The following is a 10,052-nucleotide window of genomic DNA, read 5'->3' as shown; positions in this document are numbered from 1 at the left end:
CAGGATCCTCATCAAGCCCTCCTCCTTCTCCAACGGGCTGCAGGTCGACGCGTCCGTCATATGCGACGTGTGCCCCTGCGAGCTGGTGAGTGTGCGACGTGTGTGCGTGTGTGAGAGGGGTGTGGGGTGTGGGAGAGAGTGGGTATTTCTGAGAGTTGTGTCTCTCTGTTGTGTGCATACAGAATGAGTGTGTCAGGAGTCTGTGTGCGTGTGCAATGAGTGTGTCAGGAGTCTGTGTGCATAATGAGTGTCAGGAGTCTGCGTGCGTGCGCAATTAGTGTGTCAGGAGTCTGCATGCGCAATTAGTGTGTCAGGAGTCTGCATGCGCAATTAGTGTGTCAGGAGTCTGCATGCGCAATTAGTGTGTCAGGAGTCTGAGAGTGCAATGAGTGTGTCAGGAGTCTGTGTGCGTGTGCAATGTGTGTGTCAGGAGTCTGTGTGCGTAATGAGTGTGTCAGGAGTCTGCATACGTGCGCAATTAGTGTGTCAGGAGTTTGTGTGTGCAGGAGTCTGTGTGTGCGTGCAGAATGAGTGTGTAAGGACTGTGTGCGTGTGTTAGGAGTCTGTGTGTGCGCGCAGTGAGGTGTGTCAGGCGTCCGTGTGCGAGACCCACTTCATGAGCTGTGAGTGCGGTACACTAATGCAAGTGTAAAACCTGTGTGTGTCTCGCTCTCCTGCTAAGGTCCCAGATTGTCCCGTCCCCCCAAACTCTCCCTTCTCCCCTCTGCTTCTCCCGCAGCAACCGAAAATCAGTTCTCCCAAGTGCAGCAACAACGGCTACTTTGTGTGCGGGCGCTGCGTGTGCATGGAGCGCTGGTAAGATCCGGACCCCTGGGTGGGGTAAATCCGAGAGGGGCTCCCGGGCTCCCCCCTCCCTGGGTCACTGTTGTATTCGGCATAGGGAAGGGCTCGTGGCTGTGACTGTTTTTCAGTTTACGTATTCATGTAAAATCATTGCGGGGCCTTTTAAATATGGCCGCCAAATAACTCGTATTACTGCAATATTGTGACACATAATAACAATAATAACAATAATAATAATAATAATAATAGCATGGTCTTGTATAGCGCTGCTAGTTTTACGTAGCGCTTTACAGAGACATTTTGCAGGCACAGGTCCCTGCCCCGTGGAGCTTACAATCTATGTTTGTGATGCCTGAGGCACAGGGAGCCGACACCGGGAATTGAACCAGGCTCCATCTGCTTCAAACTCGGTGACAATCAGTGTCTGTACTCACTGAGCCGCTCCCTCTCCACAATGCAAAACTGGTCCCTAATGCAGGCAGCATGTGTGTAACCTGCAGGATTTGTCTCTGTCCTTAGAATTCTCAGGTAGCAAAGCTTTAAAAAATACTTTATAGATTATATTACACTGTACACAGCTTCCCAAACCTCACAGGTCTCTTCTTCACGTGTACAGAGCTTCCCAAACCTCACAGGTCTCTTCTTCACGTGTACACAGCTTCCCAAACCTCACAGGTCTCTTCTTGACATGTACAGAGCTTCCCAAACCTCACAGGTCTCTTCTTCACATGCACAGAGCTTTCCCAACCTCACAGGTCTCTTCTTCACATGTACAGAGCTTCCCAAACCTCGCAGGTCTCTTCTTCACATGTACTGAGCTTCCCAAACCTCACAGGTCTCTTCTTCACCTGTACTGAGCTTCCAAACCTCACAGGTCTCTTCTTCGTGTGTGGATAGAAAGCTCCGTGCACTGTTACATGGATGTCGGGCGGTTTTGTGGGTTCGTTACAATGTGTCACAATGTACAATTCTCCGGGGCGGATACAGATATTCGCTCTTATGATGTATTTGGCGGGATTTGCCGTTACTGGCACCAGTATATTCCGCGTGGGCCGTCCCCCTGGTGGGGGGGGGGGGGGCGGGTGGTATAGAGAGGGGACGGAGCTGTATACACACGGTGAGCGCCATGTTTCTGGGTCTCTCACAGGCGGGGGGACTTCTGTAACTGCTCGGCTGAATCAAACACAGACAGCCAGGCGTGTGTGGCCCCTGGGAGCCAGGAGATCTGCTCCGGCCAGGGCGAGTGTCTCTGCGGGGTGTGCCAGTGTTACTCCGAGTCCCAGGACCACCAGTACCAGGGGCAGTACTGCCAGTATAACAACTTCCAGTGCCAACGGACAGGCGGCTTCATGTGCAACGGTGAGGGCATCAGCTGCCCCAATACCCTGCCCCCCACCACCTCTAATACGCTCCCCCCAACCTCCAATACCCTCCCCCCCACCTCCAATACCCTCCCCCCAACCTCCAATATCCTCCCCCCTAACCTCCAATACCCTCCCCCCCCACCTCCAATACCCTCCCCCCCACCTCCAATGCCCTCCCCCCCACCTCCAATACCCTCCCCCCCAACCTCCAATACCCTCCCCCCACAACGTCCAATACCCTCCCCCCCACCTCCAATACCCTCCCCCCACCTCCAATACCCTGCCCCCCACCACCTCTAATACGCTCCCCCCAACCTCCAATACCCTCCCCCCCAACCTCCAATACCCTCCCCCCAACCTCCAATATCCTCCCCCCCCACCTCCAATACCCTCCCCCCAACCTCCAATACCCTCCCCCCACCTCCAATACCCTCCCCCCCACCTCCAATACCCTCCCCCCCACCTCCAATACCCTCCCCCCAACCTCCAATATCCTCCCCCCTAACCTCCAATACCCTCCCCCCCACCTCCAATACCCTCCCCCCCACCTCCAATACCCTCCCCCCCACCTCCAATACCCTCCCCCCAACCTCCAATATCCTCCCCCCTAACCTCCAATACCCTCCCCCCCACCTCCAATACCCTCCCCCCCACCTCCAATACCCTCCCCCCCACCTCCAATACCCTCCCCCCCACCTCCAATATCCTCCCCCCTAACCTCCAATACCCTGCCCCCCACCACCTCTAATACGCTCCCCCCCAACCTCCAATACCCTCCCCCCCACCTCCAATACCCTCCCCCCCACCTCCAATACCCTCCCCCCCACCTCCAATACCCTCCCCCCAACCTCCAATATCCTCCCCCCCCAACCTCCAATACCCTCCCCCCAACCTCCAATATCCTCCCCCCTAACCTCCAATACCCTCCCCCCCACCTCCAATACCCTCCCCCCCACCTCCAATACCCTCCCCCCCACCTGCAATACCCTCCCCCCCACCTCCAATACCCTCCCCCCCACCTCCAATACCCTCCCCCCCAACCTCCAATACCCTCCCCCCAACCTCCAATATCCTCCCCCCCACCTCCAATATCCTCCCCCCCCACCTCCAATACCCTCCCCCACAACCTCCAATACCCTCCCCCCACCACCTCCAATACCCTCCCCCCCACCTCCAATACCCTCCCCCCAACCTCCAATATCCTCCCCCCCCACCTCCAATACCCTCCCCCCAACCTCCAATATCCTCCCCCCCACCTCCAATATCCTCCCCCCCCACCTCCAATACCCTCCCCCACAACCTCCAATACCCTCCCCCCACCACCTCCAATACCCTCCCCCCCACCTCCAATACCCTCCCCCAACCTCCAATATCCTCCCCCCCCACCTCCAATACCCTCCCCCCAACCTCCAATATCCTCCCCCCTAACCTCCAATACCCTCCCCCCCACCTGCAATACCCTCCCCCCCACCTCCAATACCCTCCCCCCCAACCTCCAATACCCTCCCCCCAACCTCCAATATCCTCCCCCCCCACCTCCAATATCCTCCCCCCCCACCTCCAATACCCTCCCCCACAACCTCCAATACCCTCCCCCCCAACCTTCAATACCCCCCCCAACCTCTAATACCCTCCCCCCTAACCTCCAATACCCTCCCCCCCCACCTCCAATACCCTCCCCCCCACCTCCAATACCCTCCCCCCCAACCTCCAATACCTCCCCCCAACCTCCAATATCCTCCCCCCTAACCTCCAATACCCTCCCCCCACCACCTCCAATACCCTGCCCCCCACCTCCAATACCCTCCCCCCCAACCTCCAATACCCTCCCCCCACAACGTCCAATACCCTCCCCCCCACCACCTCCAATACCCTCCCCCCCACCTCCAATACCCTCCCCCCCACCTCCTCCAATACCCTCCCCCCCACCTCCAATACCCTCCCCCCCACCTCCAATACCCTCCCACCCCACCTCCAATACCCTTCCCCCCCACCTCCAATACCCTCCCCCCACCACATTCAATACCCTCCCAACCACCTCCAATACCCCCCCCCCACCTCCAATACCCCCCACCCCGATTGCAAGTAGTAATGACACGCTACTGCCCCTTTTGGTGGTCTAAAATGCCCTAAAAATGTTGCCCCCTTTCTGTAACCACAGAACCTCCACTTGCCCCTCCTCTGGAACTGCCTCCCCACCCCCCACCCTCTCCATAAACCCTCTCCCCTCTCTCCCCCTGCAGACAGAGGGCACTGTTACATGGGAGAGTGCGCTTGTGAGCCGGGCTGGGGGGGGGACCGGCTGTGAGTGTCCAACCAGCAACCAGACCTGCATTGATGCCAATGGGGTGAGAGCGGCAGAGGGAGGGCACATGGGGTATCTCGGAGGGGGTGAATGGGTAATGGGAGAGCGAGTGGGATATTTTGAAGGGGGTGAGTGGGTAGGCGGAGGGTGAGTGGGGTATTTTGGAGGGGGTGAATGGGTAGGCGGAGGGTGAGTGGGGTATTTTGGATGGGGTGAGTGGGTAGGCAGAGGGAGAATGGTGAGTGGGGTATATTGAAGGGGTGAGTGGGTAGGGCTCATAGGGTAGAGGAAGGAAGGAAGTGTGTTAGTAGGCATGAGATGACAGTGGGCACAGGAGGTAAATCAGAGGGGGTGGGCATGTAGGGTATGTGGTGGGTAAAAACCTGACCTCTGCCCTTTGCCCCCTGCAGGGCCTATGCAACAATCGTGGAAAGTGCGTGTGCGGGCGCTGCCAGTGTGACATAGAGACGCAGTTCACAGAAGCCACGTGTGAGATCACCAGCTCACTGGTAAGGTCCATGTGCAGATACACACACATTGCCCCTCACACCCTCCCCTTGCTGCCCCCCTCACGCCCTCCCCTTGCTGCCCCCTCACGCCCTCCCCTTGCTGCCCCCCTCACGCCCTCCCCTTGCTGCCCCCTCACGCCCTCCCCTTGCTGCCCCCCTCACGCCCTCCCCTTGCTGCCCCCCTCACGCCCTCCCCTTGCTGCCCCCCTCACGCCCTCCCCTTGCTGCCCCCCTCACGCCCTCCCCTTGCTGCCCCCCTCACGCCCTCCCCTTGCTGCCCCCCTCACGCCCTCCCCTTGCTGCCCCCCTCACGCCCTCCCCTTGCTGCCCCCCTCACGCCCTCCCCTTGCTGCCCCCCTCACGCCCTCCCCTTGCTGCCCCCCTCACGCCCTCCCCTTGCTGCCCCCCTCACGCCCTCCCCTTGCTGCCCCCCTCACGCCCTCCCCTTGTTGCCCTTCTCACGCCCTCCCCTTGCTGCCCCTCCTACGCCCTCCCCTTGCTGCCCCTCTCACACCCTCCCCTTGCTGCCCCTCTCACGCCCTCCCCTTGCTGCCCCCCTCACGCCCTCCCCTTGCTGCCCCCCTCACGCCCTCCCCTTGCTGCCCTCCTCACGCCCTCCCCTTGCTGCCCTCCTCACGCCCTCCCCTTGCTGCCCTCCTCACGCCCTCCCCTTGCTGCCCCCCTCACGCCCTCCCCTTGCTGCCCCCCTCACGCCCTCCCCTTGCTGCCCTCCTCACGCCCTCCCCTTGCTGCCCCCCTCACGCCCTCCCCTTGCTGCCCCCCTCACGCCCTCGCCGTGCCTCTGTAACACAGGGGGTGTGCGAGGTTATCCGGACGTGTGTGCAGTGCCAGGCGTGGGGCACCGGGGAGAAGAAAGGCAACAACTGCCAGGACTGTGACGTCAAGATAAAGATGGTGGACGAACTCAAGAAAGGTAACGCCCCCCGGCCGGGGCATAGCGCCTAACCTGTAACTCATCTCTCTCCCCCCCTCCCCCCTCCCCCCCTCTCCCCCCCTCCCCCCTCCCCCCCTCTCCCCCCCTCCCCCCTCCCCCCCTCCCCCCTCCCCCCCTCTCCCCCTCCCCCCCTCTCCCCCCCACGCTCACATCTCTCTCTGCTCTCCCCCCAGCTCACATCTCTCTCTCATCTCCCCCCAGCTCACATCTCTCTCTCCTCTCCCCCAGCTCACATCTCTCTCTCCTCTCCCCCCAGCTCACAACTCTCTCTCCTCCCCCCAACCCCACGCTCACATCTCTCTCTCCTCTCCCCCCAGCTCACATCTCTCTCTCCTCTCCCCCCAGCTCACATCCTCTCTCTCTTCCTCTCCCCCCCCCCCAGCTCACATCTCTCTCTCCTCTCCCCCCAGCTCACATCTCTCTCTCCTCTCCTCCCAGCTCACATCTCTCTCTCCTCTCCCCCAGCTCACATCTCTCTCTCCTCTCCCCCCAGCTCACATCTCTCTCTCCTCTCCCCCCGCTCACATCTCTCTCTCCTCTCCCCTCTGCTCACATCTCTCTCCCCCCGCTCACATCCCTCTCCTCTCCCCTCTAGCTCACATCTCTCTCTCCTCTCCCCTCTAGCTCACATCTCTCTCTCCTCTCCCCTCTGCTCACATCTCTCTCCTCCCCCTGCTCACATCCCTCTCCCCTCTAGCTCACATCTCTCTCTCCTCTCCCCCCAGCTCACATCTCTCTCTCCTCTCCCACCAGTTCACATCTCTCTCTCCTCTCCCCCCAGCTCACATCTCTCTCCTCTCCCCCCAGCTCACATCTCTCTCCTCTCCCCCCACTCACATCTCTCTCCTCTCCCCCCCTCTCACATCTCTCTCTCTCTCTCCCCCACTCCATCTCTCTCCTCTCCCCCCTCTCACATCTCTCTCCTCTCCCCCCAGCTCACATCTCTCTCCTCTCCCCCCACTCACATTTCTCTCCTTTCCCCCCCTCTCACATCTCTCTCTCTCTCTCTCTCTCCTCCCGCTCACATCTTTTTCTTCTCCCCTCCACTCAAATCTCCTGTCCCCTCCGTTCACTTCTCTGTCCCACCCCTATCACTCGCTCACACCTCTCTCCCTCCTCACCCCCTCACACCTCTCCCTCCCCCATCACTCGCCACACCTCACTCCCTCCCCCCTTGCTCGCTCACACCTCTCTCCCTCTTCTCCCCCTCGCTCGCTCACACCTCTGTCCCTCCCCATCACTCGCTCACACCTCACTCCCCCCCTCACTCATACGTCTCACCTTCTCCACCCTCGCTCACTCACACCTCTCTCCCTCCCTCCATCACTCACTCACACCTCTCTCCCTCCTCTCCCCCTCACACCTCTCTCCCTCCCCCACATCTCTCACATCTCTCTCCCTCCCCCACCTCTCTCCCCCCCCTCACTCACACCTCTCACCCCCCCTGCTTTCTCACACCTCCCTCCCCTCCCCCGCTCTCTCACACCTCCCTCCCCCCCCCTGCTCTCTCACACCTCTCTCACACCTCTCTCACACCCCTCTCTCCCCCGGCAGCGGACGAGGTGAATGAGATGTGTGAATTTAAGGATGAGGAAGATGACTGTACTTATCGTTACAACGGTGGAGGAGAACGCTCCGGTGACCACCAACTACACCGTGCTGGTGATGAAGAAGAAGGGTGAGTATCCCCCCCAACCCCCCATCATACACACACCCCCCTCTATCAGGTCCCCCCCTACCCTCCTCATGCCAATGTTCGCACCCCCTCATTTCCCTCACCACAACACTGCCAGAGCTGTCATCACACTGCTGCCTCCCCTCCAAGTCGCCCTGCGCCCCAACCCACCAGTCACCCCCTGCCCTCCTACCCACCAGTTGCCCCCTACCCCCCCACCAACCCCCTTCCTCCTCCCACCAGTCGCACAGCCCCCCCACCAGTCACCCCCTGCCTCGCCCACAAGTTGTCCTGCCCCCTACCCACCAGTCGCCTCCTGCCCCCCTACCCACAAATGGCCCTGCCCCCCCACCAGTCACCAACTGCCCCCCTACCCACCAGTCGGGCCCCTACTTTTCCCCCACCAGTCACCCCCTGCCCCCACCAATTGTCCTCCCCTTCTACCCTTACCCCACCAGTTGCCCCTGCCCCCCTACCCACCAGTCACCCCCGCCCCCCTACCCACCAGTCACCCCCGCCCCCCTACCCACCAGTCACCCCCTTCCTCCTCCCACCAGTCGCCCTGCCCCCCCACCAGTCGCCCTGCCCCCCCACCAGTCGCTGACTGCCTCGCCCACCAGTCGCCCCCTACTCTTCCCCCACCAGTCACCCCCTACCCTTCCCCCACCAGTCACCCCCTACCCTTCCCCCCACCAGTCACCCCCTACCCTTCCCCCACCAGTCACCCCCTACCCTTCCCCCACCAGTCACCCCCTACCCTTCCCCCACCAGTCGCCCCCTACCCTTCCCCCACCAGTCGCCCCCTACCCTTCCCCCACCAGTCACCCCCTACCCTTCCCCCACCAGTCGCCCCCTACCCTTCCCCCACCAGTCACCCCCTACCCTTCCCTCACCAGTCACCCCCTACCCTTCCCTCACCAGTCACCCCCTTCCTCCTCCCACCAGTCACTGACTGCCTCACCCACCAGTCGCCCCCTACTCTTCCCCCACCAGTCGCCCCCTACTCTTCCCCCACCAGTCGCCCCCTACTCTTCCCCCACCAGTCGCCCCCTACTCTTCCCCCACCAGTCGCCCCCTACTCTTCCCACCAGTCGCCCCCTTCCTCCTCCCACCAGTGCCCTGCTCCCCATCAGTCACTAACTGCCTCGCCCACCAGTCGCCCTGCCCCCCACCCACTGCCCCCTTCTCCCCTCACCCCCCCCCCCTCACTCGGTGATCCCCCTCTCCTCAGAGTGTGCCGCCGGTGCTTTCCTGTGGCTCATCCCCCTACTCATCTTCCTGATGCTTCTCCTGGGGCTTCTGGGGCTGCTCTGCTGGAAATACTGCGCCTGCTGCAAGGTGAGGAGGGGCCCGGGTGGGGTGAGGAGGGGGCCCGGGTGGGTGAGGAGGGGGCCCGGGTGGGTGAGGAGGGGGCCCGGGTGGGTGAGGAGGGGGTCCGGGAGGGTGCGGGGGGAGAGACCCCATGGTAGTCTGGAGGCTGTGGGGGGAGGCGGGATGTGGGTGGGGGGGGGGGCGTTGCTTGGCTATATTGGGATGATGGGGTTGGTGGGGAATGATATTTCGGGGACAGAGAACGGTGAAGTAATCCTTCACTGAAGGGGTGGTGGTTTCATGGAGCAGCTACTCAGTAGAGGTGGAGAGGGCTGGAGAATATGACTTGCACTAAGCGATCTAATAGGATTTGCGGTTTCACAGTGGGTAGAATAGGGGTGGGCTGAGTGGTTTACAAGGGAACACAAGATCTGAGAGTGGGTGACAGAGTGGGGGGGGGGGAGGGGGTCCCCTGGTCCTTCGTCCTTCTCTTTGAGGGTCCTGAGTGTTTGTTTGCCCCCTCGTCAGGCTTGTCTGGCTATGCTGCCCTGCTGTGGACGAGGTAAGTGTAACCCAAACCCTATTGTAACCCAAACCCAACCCTACATGGCCCTACTGTAAACCCCAGTCCTACCCAGGTTACAGTAACATCCCAAATACCCCCAATATCTTCTCCCCTAACCCTCCATGTGCCCTCATCAAGCATGGCCGTATCTCCCCGCCTGCACCTCGGGACATGCCCATAACCGTCATGCGCCTCGAATGGTGCCATCGCCAAGTCAACTGGGAGAAGCATGGTACCTCCCCGTGCTAAACCCTCTCCCTGCCCCGCACCCAACCGTTCCCAGATACTACAGCTTGGAGCTCCATGACCTGACGTAGTATGGGGTCTCATGTCCCCCCCTTTTCGCTCGTAGGACGCGCGGTGGGCTTCAAGGAAGACCACTATATGCTACGCCAGAGTCTGATGTCCTCCGATTACCTGAACACGCCGATGGCCCGCACCGGGAACCTGAAGGGCGGAGACGCCGTGAGGTGGAAGATTACCAACAACGTGCACCGCCCGCCCCCCTCCGCCGGGACCCTGAACGCCAAGGAACTGAGTACGAGGGGGTAACGGGGTTTGGGG

General features: G+C 61.1%; 1 protein-coding gene across 1 annotated transcript in view; it reads left to right on the top strand.

Annotated features, from left to right (window-relative positions):
* ITGB4 (integrin subunit beta 4) overlaps positions 1–10,052 on the top strand; it is a 33,482-nt gene that overhangs the window by 876 nt on the left and 22,554 nt on the right. Inside the window, 12 exon segments of the mRNA XM_075579621.1 lie at positions 4–85; positions 740–816; positions 1,952–2,163; positions 4,412–4,458; positions 4,460–4,516; positions 4,884–4,982; positions 5,796–5,916; positions 7,492–7,553; positions 7,555–7,615; positions 8,844–8,950; positions 9,452–9,485; positions 9,841–10,026. Coding sequence (XP_075435736.1) covers positions 4–85; positions 740–816; positions 1,952–2,163; positions 4,412–4,458; positions 4,460–4,516; positions 4,884–4,982; positions 5,796–5,916; positions 7,492–7,553; positions 7,555–7,615; positions 8,844–8,950; positions 9,452–9,485; positions 9,841–10,026 — 1,145 coding nt within the window.

This window comes from Ascaphus truei, chromosome 22, assembly GCF_040206685.1.
Source record: "Ascaphus truei isolate aAscTru1 chromosome 22, aAscTru1.hap1, whole genome shotgun sequence".
Lineage (NCBI taxonomy): Eukaryota > Metazoa > Chordata > Amphibia > Anura > Ascaphidae > Ascaphus > Ascaphus truei.
The sequence above is the reverse complement of the archived record's forward strand: the minus strand, read 5'-3'. Positions and strand labels throughout refer to the sequence as shown.